Source organism: Podarcis liolepis (genome assembly GCF_965112155.1).
Source record: "Podarcis liolepis genome assembly, chromosome: 2".
In the NCBI taxonomy this organism is placed as follows: Eukaryota; Metazoa; Chordata; class Lepidosauria; order Squamata; family Lacertidae; genus Podarcis; species Podarcis liolepis.
The window spans coordinates 73588149-73611369 of record NC_139555.1 but is presented as its reverse complement, the minus strand read 5'-3'; the positions used below and the strand labels follow the sequence as shown (position 1 = coordinate 73611369).

The 23221-nt window shown below is 42.4% G+C and overlaps 1 protein-coding gene across 5 annotated transcripts in view; it reads right to left on the bottom strand.

Annotated features, from left to right (window-relative positions):
* Positions 1-23221, bottom strand: part of TEX264 (testis expressed 264, ER-phagy receptor) — a 151093-nt gene that overhangs the window by 89189 nt on the left and 38683 nt on the right. For all 5 annotated transcript variants that reach the window (XM_083488773.1, XM_083488770.1, XM_083488772.1 and 2 more), the window contains one exon: positions 16612-16833. In XM_083488773.1, coding sequence (XP_083344899.1) covers positions 16612-16833 — 222 coding nt within the window. The remainder of the gene's footprint in view (positions 1-16611; positions 16834-23221) is intronic.

Below are 23221 nucleotides of genomic sequence, written 5' to 3'. Positions count from 1 at the left end.
AAAGAAGTAGAATGAACACATTTAACAAAATCATAGAATTGTAAAGTTGGAAGGGTAATCTAGCCCAATATCCTGCAATGAAGGAATCTCAACTAAAGCATTCATGGCAGATGGGCATCCAGCCTCTGCTTAAAAACTTCCAAGGAAAGAGAGTTCACCACCTCTCATGGGAGTCTGTTCCACCACCAAACAGCTCTTATAATTATTCCTAATTTTTAGTCTGAAGCTCCTTTCTTGTAATTTGAATCCATTGGTTTGGGGCCTACCCTCTGGAGCAGGAGAAAACAAGTTTGCTCCATCTTCCATGTGACATCCCTTTAGATAGTTGATGTTGTCTATCCTATTTCTTCTCAGTCTCCTCTTTACAAGGCTAAACATACCCAATTCCCTCAACTGTTCCTCATAACGCTTGGTTTCTAGACCCGTTATCATTTTGGTTGCCCTTCTCTGTACACAGTCTAGTTCATCAATATCCTTCTTAAATTGTGGTGCCCAGAAATGGGCACAGTACTCTAAGTGTGGTCTGACCAAGGCAGAACAGAGTGGTACTATTACTTCCCTCTTGATGGCTCCCCAGTGATGTAGACTAAGGCAGGGGGCACTTTTTGTGTAAAGGGGTCTGTACATGCCTAGCAGTGTCTATGTTAAGAAAGGCTTCGTTGTTGTTGTTGTTGTTGTTGTTGTTGTTGTTGTTGTTGTTGCTGCTGCTGCTGCTGCTGCTGCTGCTGCTGCTGTTTCCATTTCCAGTGGGCATGAGCAGGGCTTCCTGTACTGACATAACACCATGACATCTTGTACCATGCTGGTGCATAACACTTATGAATATGTATAGTGCAGCTTTACAATATCAAGGAAGGCTTTCAAGTGTTGCAACAGAAGTCCATAATCTCCACCAAATCCAGATCCTTGTCTGACTCAGTTCCTCTTTGGGCATAACTTCAATCCTGCCATCAAATTCTGCTTCAAAGTGGAATTGGGTAAGCCCCCCCACCCCCCAAAAGCAGAACTGACTGAGGTGTTCCTATCCTCTCTTCCCCTGCCCCCTCTCTTTCTGCCACAGACAGCGCTACAGTATGGTTCACCAGTTCTAACTCTTGCACGCTTTTTAAAATTCCTGCAGTAAAAAATGAACCAGACTGGATTTAGCTTTGATTCTGGAGACTGCATTAGTAACACCTGTCCTGCAATATGTGGCTTGGAACGATGGCATCCTCTACAAAGGGCAAAGACAGATGGACTTCTCAGCTAGAAAGCAATTAAAACACCTCTCAAGCTATCCAGTGTGCCACAGGACAGAAACCACAGAGTCCTAAAGGCCTTCTAATGAAAACATGGGGGGGTGTATTTTGTTTGGTGAAGATATTCATACACTCTGCACCCGTGCACACAGGTACTCACACTGAGACTGCCACAGAGGGATAATTAAACTGAGAACATGAGTGAACGCTCCCAGAAATGGCAGGTTACAGTTTAATAAGCAGCTCACAATGTCATTAAAATGCTCACCCTGGGAGAGCATCTTTAGAGAGGCTTTCATTTGCATTCCATGACCTGATATTCTGAGAACTTGGCAGATAGGAAGAAAGAGCTGGCTTTTGGAACTAACAGGATCCAAGGCGCCCACTCGCATTTTCTCCCATCTTCATCCCATACACCAGAATCTCGGTGCTTCAGAGGCAACACATCACTTTTAGCAATTGCAGAAATGCTGTACTGTACCTAGCACTCTCTAGGTACTAGGAAAACGGATATATACGATTGTGGAAAGAGCTCTCCTCGTGACTTTTTCTTGGGCTGCCTATTTTCCACACATTTTTGTCCTGACCAGCTTCACCACCCTGAGCAAAAGAACCACCAGCAAGCTGGAAAACAGGCAAAAATAACAGACTATGCATGGAAAACCTGACCTTTCACTTAGAAGACAATCCTAAAATGCCTCTTAACTGTAACTAACAGGTAAGTGATAAACTAGGATTCAGCTAATGAATCCTGTCAGCAGATGCCCTATACAAGGACTTCCACATGTGCAACAGGCTTTCCTCCCTCCCCTCAGCATGCCCCTCAGAAATGGCTTGGGGGCTGTCGAGAGAGGGAGAGGAGCTGTGAGTTGTTCGGTCAAGCAAGCTGAAATACCTGCCATGGCAGAACAATTGTCTTAGCGCAACATTAAATTCATTTCACAGTAAGGCAGAATATACAGGCTTCAGTCCATCGTGGCATCAATAATCCAGCAGCCACTTTCTTCTCATTCCTCCCTGTAGGACTGCAAATCCCAAACTCTAACTCATAAAATGGAAGCACACTATACTGGGAACTGTAGCCTGTTAAGGGTTCTGGGAACTGTAGCTCTGTGAGAGGTAAACTACATTTCCTATGATTTTTCAGGGGGAGGGGACGTGTTAAAAGTTCTTTAGATGTATGGTGTGTGTGTGCAGCCTGTACTTACCTTGCTGCAAATACAAAAGGATTGCCTAGCAACCAGCTGGCCCATACTTTAGCCTAAACAATTTACTTTATTGAGGCTGTTGTGAAGGCAAGTTCTGCAGCAGTTGAAGTACCACTTGCCTTACACATTCACATTTGGTGGGGTTCAAGTAAACAGGTGAAGGACTTGCCAAGAACAAATACAGACACCTATGCTAGAAAGGGCAAGCAGCACAGGACCAAGAAGCTATCTGCAAGATATCCAAAAAGGCAAGCCAATTAAAGCAGGTAGCTCAGAATGAGAGGCTCAAAATAGATGTTGCAAAAGGTGGGAGAGGGAAGCCAGATGAAAGAGTGCAGTACAGAATTTTTCCACACATTTCCTGTCATTTGTTGGGTTTCAGGCTCATAAATAAGTAATGCTAAAATTACCAAAGGAAACTGGACATCAGTAATTCATAAGTTCCATTCCTGCTTGGCTGCAGAATGGCCAAAGAGAGTCTTGTCCTATGTACCTCTCTGTAAGCCAGTTTCCTCTTATAAAAATCAAATAAACACATTTTATATCTTACCCTTTATGAATGGCTTAGGGCAGGTTTTAACATGCTTATGATCAAAAAAATAAAAACAGAGTCTAAAAAACATAAACTGTAAACTATCAAATATCACAAAAAACAGACCTTATTATAACCCCAACCAATTCCCCCTGCCTCCCGTCCCAATCTGATAATAAATGCAGTTGCTAAAAGCTAACAAAAATAGAATTGCTTTATAATTTGTTTGGAAGATGCTCGAGTTGGGCTTTAATGAATCTCCAAGGATAGAAAGTGAGTGTCATGGAGTTGCTGTCAGTCATCCTTCGAGATTTTAAAGTGACACAGGGGAAGAAGTAATTTGTTAGATATGAGATGCCAAAAGGCAAACTATCACCAGGTCCTGCAAGCAGGTCATCAACACCTCATGAGCAGTAATATCAAAAGGCTCTGAAATATCCAATGGGGGCCATAGGACATTATTTACCCTGTTCATCTCTGGGCTCAAAGAGTTGATCAGTGCTAGAAAAGAAATCCTCAAGTCATACCTGGGCCAGACTAACAGTTTTACAGAAAACTGGTAGCATCTTGGGGTGACTGAAGTTACAGTGACCAGCACAAGAGGACTGAAATAGGGCAGTGATTCTTCCTCAATGGTGCCACACAATCAACCCAAATAATCCCCATCCCTGGGCGTAGCTGGGGGGGGGCACAGCTGCCCCCCCAATCAATAAAAATACATAGCTAACTGAGGTTCTACACACACACACACACACACACACCCTGCTTTAAAGCTCTGTGTCCAAACGGGGCAAAAGGTAAGTGTGTATAAGCCCTCAGTCTGGTAGTGCTGATGGAAGAGCTGGGTGACACGCCCCCCCCCCCCCACTTTGACAAACAGCCCAGAGCAAGGGAAAGCAGCAGCTCCAGAAACCTTCTATCAGTTGATGGCACCAGACTGGTCATCCGCTTTCATCTGATTTTCCAGGCCAAGAGAATTATAGATTGACAAATGAATGCCACAACTGAAATTATCTATAAGAACTGTCTATGCATTCCCTCATCTGACCAGCAGCCACTAACAAGGAAGAAGTCTATATCCAATCCAAAGGCCTCTTGGTTTAAGCCTAGAAATGTCTGACAGTCTGAACGCCGTTGAAAGTCCTTCCCCGGAATTTCCAAGCTTGCAATTTGTATGCTCTTTATCCACTTCAGCCCCTCTACTGGCTTAGGTTTCACAACTTGTTTTATCCTCCATTCTCTCTTACTAAGCCCTTTTGCTGGTTTGTTGTTCTGTTTAAAATAGACACTTCCCATCCCCTTGCCATCTTGCTGCTCATATTGTGCTGTCCTCAGTCATCATCTCCATTCTCCACCATTCCACCTTAAGCTCTCTCTTATTCTTTTGTCTTGTTTTTCCATCTCTTTCCATTTTTAAATAGGCCGTTAAGTTGCTTGCCTAGGAAGAGAGGTGATCCATTTGAACCAAATCCTTCTCTCTTTCTTTCTTTCTTTCTTTCTTTCTTTCTTTCTTTCTCTCTCTCTCTCTCTCTCTCTCTCTCTCTCTCTCTCTCAAAAAAAAAAAAAAAAAAAAAAAAAAAAGATGGGGGGAACCAGAGCCTTCATTTCATTTACAACACGGAGACCCTTTGAAGAGACTTCTTTTTCATAAGCCCGTTTGCCTGCTCGGTGCATCCCGCAGGGACAAAGCAGCAGAAAGGGGGTCTCCTTCGCTCAGCTCGCCTGACCTACGACTCTCATTAAGAGAATCTTTTCAAACCAGACACTGCAAAAATGTCTTGCTTGCGCCTCAGTTGCTTGGGGGAGGTGGAGGGGAGCTATTTGGAGAAGCTGTCTCCATGGCAACACATATTCCCATCAGAAAATGTGCACAGGTCACCTGTTTCTGTGAAAGTTTCTCTCTTGTTTTCTTTCCCTGTCTCTCCAACAGGTGCCAGGGGAGCAGATGCTGTTTGCCACAGGAGCCAGGAGGGGATGTGAGAACACCCCTGATTTGGGAGCAATGCCTCAAGAAATCCATCCCCTCCCCCTCCCTCCCCTCCCCACAACCCTGGCTGTGAAGTTGGCAAATGTCTACTCTGGTATGTGAACAGTAGCAAAATGCAGAGTTCCCAGTGCTCCATATTGTGGGAGGGAAACAAGAACCTGACACTTCTGAGGGTTCAGGTGCAAACTTGAGTGAAAGGGGCAGCCAAGTGACAAGCCTGGTCTCCAGGTGCTATTCATGTCAAACCTGCCATTGTGAAAAGCAGTACAAAGATATGGGAAGAAGAGGGAGTTTTAGGAGAGGAGCGTGATACATTGGCAGAATTGGCTTTGCAAGGAAACCCAAGCTGTAGGTTTAGACAGTTCTGCTAAAATGGCTTTCACCCTCTTCCTCCAAGCAACAGAGGTGAGACCCACCTACGGACGTTTGAACAGTTTTTGCTTATTTGTGGTATATGGCTCTGGTGACTGCAAAAATTGCCCTCCTATAACATCCTAGGTGTTCTTACACAAAATGGCACAAGGTGCATGGTACTGATAATGTATCATTTCCAGGGCTCCACAGCTGTATCTGCAGGCAAATCAGGGCCAGGAGATAGGCACACTGTTGATGTGGGCCTCAATTCAGGAAGGCTTATGGTATAATAAGCAAGTTAGCCTTTACGGTGGCACAAGACTCTATATTGCTTTTGCCAGGATATTGGAATTAAAAAATCTAGCAATGGAGCAATTCTGGGTGCACTGGCCTTGTGAGACTCAAGAAAAATGAAAAGGGAAGCAAGCAAGTAGGCAAAGAGGTCTGGATAACTGTAAAAGAAGGTCTTACCTGGGCTGAAAACAGGTCCCAAAAAGAAAACAAAAGTAGCCCAGATCAAGGCGCTCTTGCTATCATCTCTTGAAGAGATTCTAAACAGCTCTTTTTATTATTTTTTCTCTTAGTTTAGTATTGAATTGTAAACTACCTCAAATGCCACAGCAGAAAGGCAGCATATCAAAGCAACTCTGAAAAGCCACAGTCTAATTTTGGAGAGTTACTGTAATATACAGTAGTACCTAGACAAGTGTCACAGGTACTGGAAGCATGTAGCACACCCCTGGAAAGAAGCTATGGGCTTGTCAGGCCAACATGCCTGACAACTCCTCAGTTCAGTAAGACAAAAGTCAAAAACTAGACCAAGGCACGTGACAGGGTTTCATATGCACTTTCTCATACTTTATACTTGACTCAAGGACAGACTCTTGCCAGAAAGGCTGGCCACACTTGAGTTGAGAAACCGAAGACAGAAGTGCAGAAGACAGAAGGTTCTGATCTGTTGACTAGTCTACAACAGATGACTAAGCTCCCACTATTTAATACCAGGTCTGTCCAACCCAGCTACTTCAAGCTCTCTGGCAATGACAGGAGGCCATGTGGCACACCCCTATACCTTTACATCTGAAGGCAGCCCTGTTTAGGGAAGTTTTTAATGACTGATGTTTTAATGTATTTTTACTCTCTTGTTGGAAACCCAGCCAGATGGGTTGGGTATAAGTAATAAAATAAATAAATAAATAAATAAATAAATAATAATAAGAAGAAGAAGAAGGTTGAAAAGTGGTTGAAGCACACACTGATTGGATAGTTCACCAAACCAGGTACAAACTTCAGGCCATTCAAACAACTGAATCTGTAGAGAATTTACTTTTTTAGGATTATGGTTCTAGGAGCCTCAGCAGCTAGAGACTTTGTATTTTTCCAGCTCTAGTCTTACATTCAGGAAATCAATAAAAGGTAAGGAAGAACATGCCTCTAAAAAGAACAGGTAGTTCTGATAGCAGTCCCTTAGTAATTAATCTGTGTTCTGCTCATTTGCCTCTGGTTTTGGTTAGAATCACAACTCTCAGATCCACAAGCACACACCTAACTCTTTCTTCCTCACGTCGTATTATTTCAAATTTCTGAATTTAAACTCCATATTTGTAAAAATGGAAAACCTTTTCTGTCTGCTTTGAGATTTACTTATAAATAGGGTCAACTGAAAGACCCCCAAACCTATAACTGACTAACCCTCTAATATGCCCCATAACCAAGTTACATTACCTCAATAACCTCATTCACAGAAACTTCATGACTGAAATCTGCAATAAAAATATTCAGTTTCAAGTTCCCAAGAGAGGCACACAAACAAAGCAATCATTAATTTCATAGAATCACAGAGTTGGAAGAGACCACAAGGGCCATCGAGTCCAACCCCCTGCCAAGCAGGAAACACCATCAGAGCACTCCTGACATATGGTTGTCAAGCCTCTGCTTAAAGACCTCCAAAGTAGGAGACTCCACCACACTCCTTGGCAGCAAATTCCACTGCCAAACAGCTCTTACTGTCAGGAAGTTCTTCCTAATGTTTAGGTGGAATCTTCTTTCTTGTAGTTTGGATCCATTGCTCCGTGTCCGCTTCTCTGGAGCAGCAGAAAACAACCTTTCTCCCTCCTCTATATGACATCCTTTTATATATTTGAACATGGCTATCATATCACCCCTTAACCTCCTCTTCTCCAGGCTAAACATGCCCAGCTCCCTTAGCCGTTCCTCATAAGGCATCGTTTCCAGGCCTTTGACCATTTTGGTTGCCCTCCTCTGGACACGTTCCAGTTTGTCAATGTCCTTCTTGAACTGTGGTGCCCAGAACTGGACACAGTACTCCAGGTGAGGTCTGACCAGAGCAGAATACGGTGGCACTATTACGTCCCTTTATCTAGATGCTATACTCCTATTGATGCAGCCCAGAATTGCATTGGCTTTTTTAGCTGCCGCCTCACACTGTTGGCTCATGTCAAGTTTGTGGTCAACCAAGACTCCTAGATCCTTTTCACATGTACTGTTCTCAAGCCAGGTGTCACCCATCTTGTATTTGTGCCTCTCATTTTTTTGCCCAAGTGCAATACTTTACATTTCTCCCTGTTAAAGTTCATCTTGTTTGTTTTGGCCCAGGTCTCTAATCTGTCAAGGTCGTTTTGAAGTGTGATCCTGTCCTCTGGGGTGTTAGCCACCCCTCCCAGTTTGGTGTCATCTGCAGATTTGATCAGGATGCCCTTGAGTCCATCATCCAAGTCATTGATAAAGATGTTGAATAAGACCGGGCCCAAGACAAAACCCTGTGGCACCCCACTAGTCACTCTTCTCCAGGATGAAGAGGAACCATTGATGAGCACCCTTTGGGTTCGGTCAGTCAGCCAGTTACAAATCCACTGAGTGGTAGCATAGTCAAGACCGCATTTTACCAGCTTCTTTACAAGAATATCATGGGGCACCTTGTCGAATGCCTTGCTGAAATCAAGGTAGGCTACATCCACTGCGTTCCCTTCATCTACCAGGCTTGTAATTCTGTCAAAAAACGAGATCAGGTTAGTCTGACATGACTTATTTTTCAGAAATCCATGCTGACTATTGGTGATCACAGCATTCCTTTCTAGGTGCTCACAGACTGTTTGCTTAATGATCTGCTCCAGAATCTTCCCTGGTATTGATGTCAGACTGACTGGGCGATAATTATTTGGGTCCTCTCTTTCCCCCTTTTTGAAAATAGGGACAACATTTGCCCCCCTCCAGTCTGCCGGGACTTCGCCTGTTCTGCAGGAATTCTCAAAGATGACTGCCAGTGGTTCTGAGATCACATCTGCCAGTTCTTTTAATACTCTTGGGTGCAGTTCATCTGGCTCTGGAGACTTGAATACATCTAAACTAGCCAAGTATTCTTGTACTATCTCCTTAGTTATTCTGGGCTGTGTTTCCTCTGCTGAATCATTTGCTCCAAATTCTTCAGGTCGGGCATTGTTTTCTTTATCGGACTGAGGCAAAGAAGGCATTGAGGAGTTCAGCCCTTTCTGTGTCCCCTGTTTGCATTTCACCATCTTCTCCTCTGAGTGCCCCCACTGTTTCTTTGTTCTTCCTTTTGCTATGGACATACCCATAAAAGCCTTTTTGTTGCTTTTAACCTCTTTAGCAAGCCTGAGTTCATTCTGTGCTTTAGCTTTTCTGACTTTGTGTCTACATGTGCTGGCTATTTGTTTGAATTCCTCTTTGGTGGTTTCCCCCCTTTTCCATTTTTTGTACACATCCTTTTTTAATCTTAACTCAGTTAAAAGTTCTTTAGATAGCCACCCTGGCTTCTTTAGGCACCTTCCATGTTTCCGTCTCATTGGTATTGCCTGAAGTTGTGTTTTTACTATCTCCCTCTTAACAAACTCCCAGCCATCATGAACTCCCTTTCCTTTTAGTATTACTGTCCATGGGATCTCACCCAGCACTTCCCCAAGTTTTATGAAGTCGGCTTTCTTAAAGTCAAGAAATTGAGTCCTAGTATGCTTGGCTGCTCCTTTCCGCTGTATAGTAAACTTCAGAAGAGCATGATCACTCGCGCCTAATGATCCTTCCACTTCTACCCCACTAACCAGGTCATCAACATTGGTTAGGACCAGATCTAAAATGGCTGTTCCTCTTGTTGCTTCTCCCACTTTCTGGACAATGAAGTTGTCTGCAAGGCCAGTGCGGAATCTGTTTGACCTTATGCTCTTGGCTGAGTTTGACATCCAACAAATATCCGGGTAATTGAAGTCCCCCATTACTGCTATCCCCCTTCCTTTTGCATGCTTGGCCATCTGTTCCAGGAAGGCATCATCTATGTCCTCCGTTTGGCTTGGGGATCTATAGTAAACTCCCACAATGAGGTCTCTATTATTCTTCTCTCCCTTAATTTTGACCTAAATGCTCTCACTTTGGCTTTGAGGTTCTAAATCTTGGATCTCTTCATAGGTATACACATCCCTGACATATAACGCCACTCCTCCTCCTTTCTTGTCTGGTCTGTTTCTCTGAAATAGATTGTATCCCCCCATTATTACATTCCAATCGTGGGACTTATCCCACCAGGTTTCAGTGATGCCTATTATGTCATATTTAGTTTGCTGTACCAAGAGCTCAAGCTCATCTTGTTTATTTCCCATGCTTTGCGCATTAGTGTACAGACATTGAAGTCCATTAATCATTCCCCCGTGTCTCTTATTTAAGGATTTTTTCCTCCCAAAACTAGGTCTGCGTGCTGTTTGCTCCATTTGGTCTATGACATTTGGATGATCATCTTCATCAATTGATAGACTCCTACCTTCAGGAGCACTGTCTCCCTCCCCCATATTAGTCAGTTTAAAGCCCTCCTGATGAGGTTTCTGAGATTTTTGGCAAAAACATTCCTCCCAACTGTTGTGAGGTGCAGCCCATCGCTTGCCAGAAGTCCATCTTCAAGAAACTGCAGTCCGTGATCTAAGAATCCAAACCGTTCCTGTTTACACCATTTGCGAAGCCAGCTGTTCACTTCCACTATTTTTTCCTCTCTCCCTGGGCCACGTCGTTCAACTGGGAGGACAGATGAGATGACAATTTGTGCATTTAATTGCTTCAATTTCCTGCCCAGAGCCTTGTAGTCTCTTTTGATCTTCTGGAGGCTATTGCTTGCAGTGTCATTGGTTCCCACATGAACCAAGAGGAAGGGGTATTTGTCAGTGGGTTTTATGATTCCTTGCAGTTGTTCAGTTACATCTTGGATCTTAGCCCCGGGGAGACAGCACACCTCCCGAGACATCTTGTCAGGCCCACAGATCACTGCTTCTGTTCCCCTCAGTAGGGAATCCCCTATCACCACTACACGCCTCCTCTTAGGTTTGGTTGGGGTTCTTCCATGAGCTGTCCGTTCCAAGGTTGCCTGCACATTCCCCGAGGACTGACTTTGCTGCTCGTCTTCATATACCTGATCGACTGTAATGAGGGAGAGATCCTCAAATGGAGTGTGTTCTTCGTCTTCCATGCTAGGGGAGAGGGCTTCAAAGGGATTGTGTATTTCTAAACAATCAGAGTGAACCCTGGGCCTCCTACTTCTTTGAGTCACGTTTCTCCATATATCTGGCACCTGTGTTGGTGAACTAGCCTCCTTCTCAGGGGTGTCCCCTGTCTCCTCCTTGGTGGAGACGGTGTTCTCTGTTGCTTCCAAGAAGAGCTCCAGCTCTCTAATTCTTTGGAGCGTAGCTACATGTTCCTCCAGTTGCTGGACTTTGTCTTCTAAGAGGGCAGTCAACATACAATTGCTGCAGGTAAAGCTGCCTGCAACCTTTGGCAAGATGGCAAACATTGTGCAGGAACTGCAGGCGACTGCAGCTGTTCCCTCACCCTCCATCTTGAAAACGTGTCATTGGGGGTGGCTACAGTGGTCCTCCATCTTAAAAAGAGTGAAGACAGGACAAATAACCCCCCCCAAAAAAAAACCTAGGTCTCCCCCAACAAACAAATTAGAGCAGCTCATCAGCCACAAAGAAACACACACACAAGAAAACCCTTTTGCTCCTCATTCAGCTGCTGCCCTGAAAGCTCTGATAAGCTCCTCCCACAGCTAATCACCTGACTCAACAGAAACCCTGCCCCCTCTTACCTTTGCACAGGGAGAGCAGCTAATCAGCCACAAGATTAGATGCACATTTGCCCAAGATTTCTATCTCACTAGGTTGAAAAAGAAAAGTTTCAACATAGGATAAATCTCTGTTCTTCATTCAGTTTGAAAAATATAAGCACCAAGGATTTTGGACGTATTTATTTTTTAAACCAGAAAGGCAGCTCTCATTAAAAAGCTACCAGGTGTTCCCAGCACTATATGTAGCTCCTTTTTTAGCTTTAAGCTTTAATGATTTCACTGCTTATGTTACAGATGCACTCTCCAGGACCTTTCCTGGAGCATCCAAATGTCATCTCTGCACCCTAAAGCAAGTGTAAATTTGGTAAATCTGATGTTGCTATTAAAAACGTAGACTTGCACATAAAGTGCACACTTAATAGCACTGCTTTCCTTACTCACTTTCTACTGCCCATATTATCAGCACAAGCTACAACAAGGCTTGTGCATTTACCCATAGTTAGGGACAAAGGAAACTAGTGTGCAAATGCTGAACAATGGGCATTTGCACACAGCCATTTATTATGGAAATGGCGTTGCCCATAGACACAAATTTAGGCAATACCATCCCCATGAAAATGCCATTCCACATTTTTTCTACCCTTTAATCCTGATTTACCATGGGTAGGGGGGGATGTTATTGCAGAAACATTAAATCTGGGGCTGTTGCATGTATATTGCTCAAAATATGCATGCACGATAGGCACTTAGGGCCCCTCCAGATGTCATTTTTTACTTCACATTCAATGATTATCTGTGTCCATGATGATATCAGGGCTATAATGCATGATCCCACTTTGAATAATAATTGTAGGTGCAAAAGTTTTATGATGGTCACACCACTTCATTTCCAATCAGTAAATATCTCAAAATCAGTGTTAGAAACTGGGATACAAAAGTTAGGAGCAACATTGCTCCTGGGACTTGGACTGTAGGCACAAAAACAGGATGTCTAATCGCCACTTTTTTATTTATATATAGATTTCTTTTTTAAAGACACTACATGTTTTCTGTTTTAGGAACCAGATTTTGGCACAAATTTAATCCAGACATGTTTAGTAACATGAAAGAAACAATAGTTTAGCAGGGATTTTTTAATACAACTATGTGAGTGTCATAGCTACCTGGCAAGAGCAATAGGGGGAATCCCATAATGAGGGCTATGTCATTTCCAACAGTTTATCCATCAATTTCCTTACAGGAATATTTGTGGGAAACAACCTGCTATAGGAGATGCATGAGATTTCATTGCAAACAATGATAAGTTGGAGTGGGGAAGATGATACAACAGGAAGCACAAAGCACTGATGCTTCCTGGTGCCGTTGCAGGTCCTCTTTGAAGGCAGTCTAATATCCCCAGCCACATTATAAAGAAGGAAGTACAGTGGTACCTCAGGTTACAGACTCCGCTAACCCAGAAATAGTACCTCGGGTTAAAAACTTTGCTTCAGGATGAGAACAGAAATCGCAGGGTGGTGGGGTGGCGGCAGCAGGAGGCCCCATTAGCTAATGTGGTACCTCAGGTTAAGAATGGTTTCAGGTTAAGAACGGACCTCCAGAACGAATTAAGTTCTTAACCCGACGTACCACTGTATTAGCACACAAGCATTGCTGTCTATGAATTCTTTAAAATGCCCAATTCAGCACACAAAAGTGTTGCTTTTAAAGAGGTAGGTGCAGATAGAGCCTTGAGAAAACATTTTGGAAGTGCAGTTAGGGGTTCAAGTCAGGCCAGTTAAGAAAGGTGGGTGTTTTAAATGTTATCTTTTTATTTAAAATAAACAAAAATAATCCAGTAAGAACAAAAATGCAATCTGCCTTTTAAATCAACAATGATGACTTAACATTCTAAGATTATCAGTTAATAATGGTTTATACAAATTGGTATAAATTAGGGAGAAAGGGAGGCAAGTACCAATCGACATCACCATCATGCTGAACATGTGGAAATGCCCTAGCTTACAATGAACACAGGAATTCTGAAATTCATGATCAGTAATATTTCCCCCCATTGAAAAACATAAGCCCTCTTTCTCCTAACAACATCATATATTGCAATCCATGGAGGTTTCCAAGTTTGACTGTTCCTTTGTCTTCCCCTCAAGATCGCCTGCATTCTAAGCAACATAGGGCAGGGTTGGGGAAGAGATAAAATTCCAGAGAATGGGGAAGACCTACATGAAAACTGAATTGAATTGCACTGCACTGTCCTTTGGTCTTTAAACAGTCTCTCCCTTCTGAACTAAATAACACTCTTGCAGGTTACAGTATGTCCATTCAGCTAGCTTCCTTATCAGAGATGGGAAATAAACAAGATAACTGAATGGCAGTCTTTCCAAAGAGTGTTCTTTGCTGGCTCGCAATAGGGCAAGCAAAAAAGCACGTAAAGCTGTCAATTCTGATGAAGGAAAACTCTCACACAGGGTGCTAGGAAACAGCAGCAAATGTTTTAGCAAGAGTCAGATAAGATTTTAGGGATGTGTTTTTTAGAGTTAAAAGTTTGTGATAAGGAATTCGTTTGACAGGAGATGGGAATCAGTTGTGCTCTATTATATAGGAGAAGATATATGAATGGAAACATTTGTGATGTACAAAACGTACATGGGAACCTAAATGCATTCCCTTCAAAATCACATTCCTGTGTTTCTTTCTCTCTCTCTTCTTCTAGCCAAGACTGTTGCTGTGAAATTGCCATGTCTCCTTTGGGCAATTTTATGGAGAGTCCAGACAACTTCATAAGCCAGTTGCAATCCTCCCATGTTTTCTTACCTTCCTCTACCTTTTTTAAAAATAAAATAAAAAACCCACAGAAAATCTCCTAAGGAGGGGAAGAACAGAATAACAGTTCAATCTCTTTGCAGGTATGGATGGTAAAATGTGTGATGGAGGCAGAGTGAGAAGAAATGTTCCCGGGGGAGGTAGATGACATGTTGGGACAGCCTCTCCTCCTCAGCTGCTTGCCATGAATTTCTGGTTTCAGAGCTGTTTCACATCCTGCACCATAAGTCCTTTTTCTCCTGATCTACCAGCTCTCTGCCTTAATTAATTGCTTCCTGTAATGAGGTTCCCTCAACCCACACAGTTCAAATAGTTATTTAATTAGTAGATTACTTTGAAAACATCAGTGCTTACTTCCAAGTACAGATGTGCAGGTGTCTCTGGCTAAAACCCTATAAGGCTGCAATCCATTAACCCTGGACTGCAGTCGGGCACAATTTGTTTTTAATGCAGTTATACTACAGTAGACTGACACAACTAACAAGGAAAAATCAAGGCTATAAATTTTCTATCCATATTGTAACACTGACTGGATCAGGATATCTGATTAGGTTCCATTGTGAAATTAACTACACTGGAAAAGGGCATTTCCAAGTGAAATCCATGGGACCTACAGCCCAATCCATAATCATGTTAATGCAGAAGATAAGCTGCAACCCTCTTGCCCTGAGCTGCAGGCATTGTATTTTTTTTTTTAAAAAACAACTTTTTAAATTTTTTCAATTGTACTGCTTCAGGAACTGAATACATGTACACAGGTACAAATACAAAATAAGGGGCTAAAATGGCACTGAGAAGCATCTGCTTCAAAATGTCAGAAAGGAAAGTGACGAATGAGGGGAAAGGAGAGGAAACAACAATTCTCACAAAGCTTTGTCTTGCCCATAGTTCCATGCATACAGGCCCCCAAAAAGGACAGACCCCTGAAGTGTGGATGGCTAATGCAATCCTGCTTGTAGTTTACAGCACTAGAGGCCCTCCATCTATAACAGTGGTTCTCAAAGGGGAGGAGATGGAGTGGATGGCAAGTGTGGCAGAAAGATTCAAGAAGAATCAAATAAACATTTCGGTATAGTATAGCATAGCATAGCACAGCACAGCACAGCACAGCACAGCACAGCACAGCACAGCACAGCACAGCACAGCACAGCACAGCACAGCACAGCATAGCATACTTTCTGGATGTCCCAAGATAATATTATACAGTAGTTATGGTCTATGTTATAGATTAAGCACTGCTAGGAGTTGTTGTTTTATTTTCCAATATATTTATTATGAATTAAAAATTTGGTGTGGCATGAGCAAATGTTTATTCTGAAAGAAATGAATTTGAGAAGCACTGATCTAGAAGCATCCACCCACCCACTCATTCATACATACATACACACAAAATTGGCATTCTCTGAGGAAATATCTATGAGGCCAACAAACTTTTAGTTTCAAACATATTTGGCAAAAAAATCATCCCAGTCCTTTTGGGATGGTAAGAAAGTGTCTTCCACTGGTACACATGAAGAAGATTACAAGCAAAAAGTCCCCACATGTTTCCATCATAACAGTGAATATTCCAAAACCTTGTGCCGAACTTTATACCAGGGATGGGGAAATGGATCTGGTCTGTGGGCTGGATCCCTAGCTCCCCAACATCCTCTGGGTCAAAGTTGACAGGTGGGTAGGGATGCCTACTTGTCAATCACCTGATGTCAGAATAATATCAGGTGATCCATGACATGGCACTTTAAAGTTTCCAATTGTTGAGTCTTCAAACCATTGTGCAGAGCTTCCTGCAAGTACAAAAGATCAGTTGATTGTTAATGCTTACAGAGTGCCTGTACAACACTTTGAAGTCCTTAATGTCAGATAACAGTCAGGGCTGCAAAGTGCCATGTACAGCCCTCTGAAAGCACTGCCCATCTGCTGATCATCAGTGATTGTGAGAAGAGAAGAGAAGAGAAGAGAAGAGAAGAGAAGAGAAGAGAAGAGAAGAGAAGAGAAGAGCCATGCAGATCACTTATTGGCACAGCCTTGACCTTACTTGACCTATTTCTGACATCATACATGACGTCAAGTTTACGACAGGTGGGTATGGTTTCTCGTGGACAAAATGGGGAGGCCTGTCAGACCTAATTAGGCCCAATGGTCAAAGATTCCCCACCACTACTTCATACACTCCACTGATCCCGAAAGATAACTGTTGTCTTTGCAAAGTCTAAAGGAAAGACGGTATCACAGGTAAATAATACTTAACAGCCAGCGAGAGCAAGAGGATTCAGGCTGCATGATTAATTGGAAATACATAATATAAGATAATGTGTATCACCTTCACAAGGCAAAAGTAGGAGAGGGTTTTACCTAGCAGGCTTAAAACAGAAGACTTGTTACATAGGATCACTCACCTTGATGTATACGTCAAGGGCTGTGTGGACACGGTTCACTGCCAGATGGATGGACAGTGGAGTCGTGTAGGGAAAAGTTGCCATGACAACATGGCTAGGGGCTGGAAAGTTGATGATCTTGAAACCATACTTCAGAAACACGCGCACCACTTCCTCAGATGGCTTCTCTTCTCCTTCACTCAAGATGCTACCCACAAGATAGCGGCATTTCTCTGGATCCACCTTTAAAGAGAAATAAGGGCTGGCATCAGACAACAAAGGGCTTCAAAGGGCTCGTGATACTGTGTTTAAAATAATGGAATAATACCAGTCTTATCATTCAGTGATCCTACTGGCAGCTTAAGGCAGTGGTTCCCAAGCAATGTTCTGGAGAGCCCTAGGGTTTCTCAGAAGCAAACATTTCCCAGCATGATAACTTGCCTACCATTACTGACATTTATGTGCAGCCAAAGAAGAGTGCTTTACAAATTGACCCAGAGCCAAACAACAGTTTTGAGAACCTTTAAGACAAGATGGGACTCTGGCTGGTTTATTAAATTGTGCATCCAATTGTCATATTTGCCTGAAAAGGGTTGTGGGGAAATTACAGTCAAATATAACTAGCAAGCTTAGGGCTAGTTAATTCATGAAGGGGTTAAAGGTAAAGGCAAAGGGACCCCTGACCATTAGCTCCAGTTATGGCCGACTCTAGGGTTGCAGCGCTCATCTCGCTTTACTGGCCGAGGGAGCCGGCGTACAGCTTCTGGGTCATGTGGCCAGCATGACTAAGCCGCTTCTGGCAAACCAGGGCAGCGCACGGAAACGCCGTTTACCTTCCCACCGGAGTGATACTTATTTATCTACTTGCACTTTGATGTGCTTTCGAACTGCTAAGTTGGCAGGAGCAGGGACCGAGAAACGGGAGCTCACCCCGTCGTGGGGATTTTAACCACCGACCTTCTGATCGGCAAGCCCTAGGCTCTGTGGTTTAACCCACAGCACCACCCGCGTCCCACATGAAGGGGTTATGACCACAGTCTTATATTCCTAGACTCAGTTAGGACATGGGCCCTCGTCTCCAGAGAAGAAAGTAAAGCATCTTTGTTCATTTTCTTTCACTATGTGAACTCATTGAGATAGGATGTGCCTGAGCTTGCTCGCTACAAACTCAGACCAAGTGCTTAGAGCTATTTCACTATATTTTGTATCCCACATTGCTGCTGCATAGAATAACTGTGCATAGAATGACTCTGACCTTTGGAGTTTGTACGGTAAGTAAAGCATTTAAACTTATGAACAGTGTGGTCTGTTCACTGTAAGATGGGTAGAGAGGGGAAGCACTGTAAAAATTGTGAACTGTCCAGAACAAATTTGGGGGGTGTATAGGGAGAGGAGAGGGAGGGGAAGTTCCTCTGTGCAGTTGGAAGTCCTTGCTAAAATGGAACAACTTTGTTGGATGCTACTCTATGCATTTAACATTGTGTGGTTTGGCCCTCAGTTTATGCAGGAATTTGGCAAAGGCCAACTATACCTATTGAGGTATAGTTGGTAACCTATGTGAGCTGAGATGATGACAAGGTTTCCCAAACTTGGGTCTCCAGCTATTTTGGGACTATAACTCTCATCATCCCTAGCTAGCAGGACAAATTGTCGGGGATGATGGGAACTGTAGTCCAAAAACAGCTGGACACCCAAGTTTGGGAAACCCTGCCTTAGCAGATGCCAAGAGATTTATTGGCAAGATGAATCAATGTTAAAGGTCACTCTGAAAGTTGGCATTTTGGAAACCACTGCTTTAAGAAAGCAAAAGTTATTCTTTTTACATTTGTTCAATGCTTTTTACCATCAAAGCAACTTACAAAAGATCAAAATACAGAACTTCTGAAACATTTAAAAACCACAATGCAGAATAAAACATAATGATAAACACTTCAACAGAAATATTGAATTGAGTCTGAGGGCTGCTTCACATATTGCATTTTCACCATATACATGCTTCACGCTTGCTGTAAGTGAAAGGCAAGCAAAAGCAAATTAGTTGTTTTTACTGCTGTTTGGATCTTGAATACTGTCTAATAACCAATAAAAATTCAACCAGTAACTATATGACTAGTATTTATCAATATAGATTGGTTAATTGTGCCATATTACTGTTACCCTCTGCTACACAAAAATTACTTTTCACCAACATCATAGGAGGCACTGTCACACAGCTCACAGCCACTAAGTGGAAAAAGTAGGTCCAGCTCTCATTAGTTCTGCATTTAAAAATGATTCTCAGAATAAAGATGGAAAGATCAACTTTAGGAATGTGGTAAAGATTACTCCAAACTTAATTCCAGCCTTGTATCTCCCTTGGAACCCCAGAGTGGCAATGAATAAGAAAGCACATATAAGCATGTGCCGGGTGCCTTTCTTCAAATACTAATAATCACAACATAAACAGCCAGGTACACCTGGGGTTAGGATTAGGAAAAAGGTTTCCCGGTTAGAAGGGATTATGTCAAAATAGGTTTGAGCATTGTCACGACACATTTAGAGTATAGTCATGAAAATCATGTGTTTCCATGTTTCATTTGCTCATAGGTAATTTTACTGTAGAGTGGATGCTATTTGTCCCCAAGGTTGCAATTTTGGATTAGTAGATTCTCACAAGTAGCCACTGCATATGGATTATATGCATGGTAAGGATTTCTGTGTAAACCTTATTTTTGGAGTAATGGAAGACAAAAGTCTATATAAGTTAAATGAATGTCTATGAATCTAAAAGGCTAGCAGTAGACTCTAGTCTGTCTTGATAAACAAATCAGACCAAACTTAAGAGTCAGATTCTGAAATCTAAAAAAATCTTTCTCATCTGAGCAACAGAGAGAATAAGTGCCTCACAGCAACAACTATGCAGAACATAGACATTATCTGGTGGAAGGCTTCATTGACTTCTGTAGTGGCTGATCTATTTGTTACTCAACAATGCCAATTGTAGGAAAGAGACCAATTAAAGCCAGTGCCAATTATCTGTCTATTATGAGTGAAGCAACAAGTGAGCAGCAGCAGCTGCTGCCACTGCCAATCCAAAGGTCTTACTGCTCTACCTGCTAGCCAAGGACCATGCTGTGACATTTTAAAAAATATATGCAGACAGACTTTTAAGGAATCTGCCAGCTGAATATTAAAAACAAACCCCTGACATTCTCAGGGCCGTCATCCAGGCCAGCGCTGCCATTTCTGCTGCGTGCTGTGAATTAGTTTTCCTTTTCATTTTACTCATTCAATGACAGGTATAGATCACCATGGTCTTGAAAGCATGTTTTAGATGTTTTTGATGCTTTCCTAAAGACACTAAAGCCAAGCAAAAGGCCAGGCAGAGGAAGAAGATGCTGTTTGCCAGAGACCAATTCTCCTTACTAAATATGGAAACGTGTGAGTCAAATCAGGTCCCCCTTTTCCCACATCAATAATAAGTATGGAGTTAAAAAGACTGATAATGCAAAGGTACAGTTAAAATACGTGGGGAGGCTTTGGGTGGCATTAGACTAAGCCTTTCTCAGAGCGGACCCATTAAAATTAATGACCATAACTAAGTTAGCTCTATTAATGTGCATAGGTCTTAGATGAATAGCACAACTAATAATTACATACCAGAGGCCTGCAAGAGGGAGAAGATAATATATCACATTTTGCCTTTTTTAACTTTCTCTCTCACACACTCAGGTCTTTGAGGTCAAGCTGCTGGTCATTTGCCCTTTCCCTTCCTTTTAAAACCTTCTACCCCCCCCCCTTACAGGACATATGGGTACACTGAACACAAGAAGAGCCTGCAGAACCAGGCCAATAGCCCATCCAGTCTAGCATCCTGTTCTCAGTGGCTGAATGGTTGCCTCTGAGAAATCCACAAGCAGGATTAGAGTCCAAGAGCACTGTCCTTTCTGGTGGTTTCCAGCAACTGGTATTCAGAAGCATACTGCCTCTGACTGTGGAGCCAGAGCATAACCACCATGGCTAGTAGCCATCGATAGCTCTCTTCTCCATGAATTTGTCTAATCCTCTTTTAAAGCTATTCAAGTTGGTGGCCATCACTGCCTCCTGTGAGAGTGTGTTCTGTAGTTTAACTATGCACTGCTTGAAGAAGCAGTTGCTTTTCGCTGACCCGAATCTTCCAACATTCAGCTTCACAAGTTCTATTGTTATGAGGGGAAAGAACTTTGCACTATCCACTTTCTCCATGTCATGAACAATTTCATGAGCTTCTCTCATGTCACCTCTTATTCACCTTTTCTCTAAACCAAAGAGTGCCAAACACTGCAACCTTTCTTCACTGGGGAGTTGCTCCATTCCCTTGATCCCCTTTTCTGAACTTTTTACAACTCTACAATAACTTTTTTGAGGTGAGGTGACCAAAACTGTGCACAATATTCCAAATGTGGTTGCACCATAGATTTGTATAACAGTGTTATGATATGGCCACTTCAATTCCTTTCCTAATGATCCCTAGCATGGCATCTACCTTTCTCAGGGCTGCTACATGTCAACATCTTCTATCTAGCTGTCTGCTATGACCTCAAGGTCTGGTTCCTGGTCCATCACTGCCAGTTCAGACCCCATGAATACATATTTTTAGGATCCACCTTGTTTATGTTATTGTAAGTTGCATTAAAATAATACCGTGTTTTAATGTTGTAAACTACCCTGGGACCTTAAGGTGAAGGGCGAGTAAATAATAATAATAAAGCCACCCACCATCTTCATTTTCTTAGAGTTATCTATATAAATAAGCATATGCAAAGTTTCTGCAGCTTTGTGGTATGGGCTTGTGCCTTAAATCCTTTAAGTACCATACAGAGACACTCCTGTAGACCAATATGCACATCCAGAAAAACTCACTCAAAATCATGCTATCAGGCTTCAAATTACAAGAAAGAAGTTTCCAACTAAACTTCAGGAAGAACTTTCTGACAATAAGAGCTGTTTCACAGCTGAACAGACTCCCATGGAAGGTGGTGAACTTGGAGGCTTTTAAGCAGAGGTTGGATGGCCATCTGTCATGGATGCTTTAGTTGCAATTCCTGCATTGCAGGAAGCTGGACTAGATGACCCTCGGGGTCCCTCCCAACTACAAATCTATGATTCTATAAGTCCCTTCTTATAGTAGATACCTGCCTAGCTTCAGTTGACCTCAGATGTTGTTCCTGTAAGAGATGGCAATACTTATAGTACACAAACTTTGGAACTATTAAAAAAAGGTAAGAATCACTCCTCTAAATGGAGACTAGAACAAGTAACCAGTACAGATTAGAATGTTATCTTCTAGATTACTGTTCAACCATCCAGACACTTTTAGAGCTGCTCCACATATTGCCTGTTACAGTAGCGTCTTTTCAAGAAAGGGTACACCTGGTTAAAGACACTCCAAGGTACCAGATGCCCAGAACAAACCATAATCTGGCCTAGATATAAAATGCACTCCTTCACTCTATTATATGAGCCAGACTGAACTGTGTTCCAACAATACAGTCTACCAAAAGATGTAGCAGGGTGATACAATAAAGCACTCAATAGTTTAGCAAGCTGAAAAGAAGAAGAAAAAATTGGGTCTATTCAAAGGTAATTTAAAGATAAACATAACTTTTAAAGATCTGTGCTGTATTATTGCAGTTCCATTTTTCAGGACCAGTATATTAAGAAGTGAAATAATGTCACCATAAACTACACTGTTATCCTGCATTTATAGATTAGAAAAGAAGGCTATTTATTCAGACATGCAAGATGGAAGTGGTAATAGCAAGAATGACATCCAGGCATTCTGTCACCCACTCAACAGATACACCTGCCTCTTATATCTGTACAGAAATATCCCCTTTGGCAATTTGTCAGAGTATGTATGTGAAAAATGAGTGGTTAAAGTATTCACCAAGGAGTCAAGCTTGAGGGAATCAGACAAAACAAACCATCCATTTGCTTCTGTAATCCTTCTATAACCCTTATGAAACTGCTTAGTAGAAACACACCTCACATCACTCATGCCAGAAAGGCAATCCAATCTAACTCTCATGAGCCATGGGAATAGTAGTCAGGGATGTAGGGCTTAGAGGCATAGGAGAGTAACTTTAAAGCAGAATAAATTGAAGTCTAACCAGAGGATTTGCCCAGTAACCTAACCTGCAAACAGTATGTATATATTCCCAAAATATTTGGGGGCTTAGACACACACACACACACAGAGAGAGAGAGAGAGAGAGAGAGAGAGAAAGAGAGAGAGAGAGATTTAATATGTGTCTGTAGCTGTTTACATTCCCATTTAATTTGCATAGTTCACATGATGGTTTCCCTCCGTAAATTCAGGTTCACCCGATATGGTGATAATCCAATCAGTTGGAAGCCACTGGGCTCCAAGGCACTTCACTCGACATGTCACAGACTATTTGGTGTTTGGGGATGGGTGGATCAACGGTCACTTTCTGCCATTCCCCTTTCCATGTCTACTATGTCCACAATGCTTTCACTCTTTTTTGGGCTGTGCTTGTAACTATTTCCAGTGTACTCCTGAACAAGGAATCCCACCCCCCTTTAATCCCTCAGATTTGCACAAAACCAGAAAACTGCACAAGCAAATCTTACAAACTTATCCTACTCA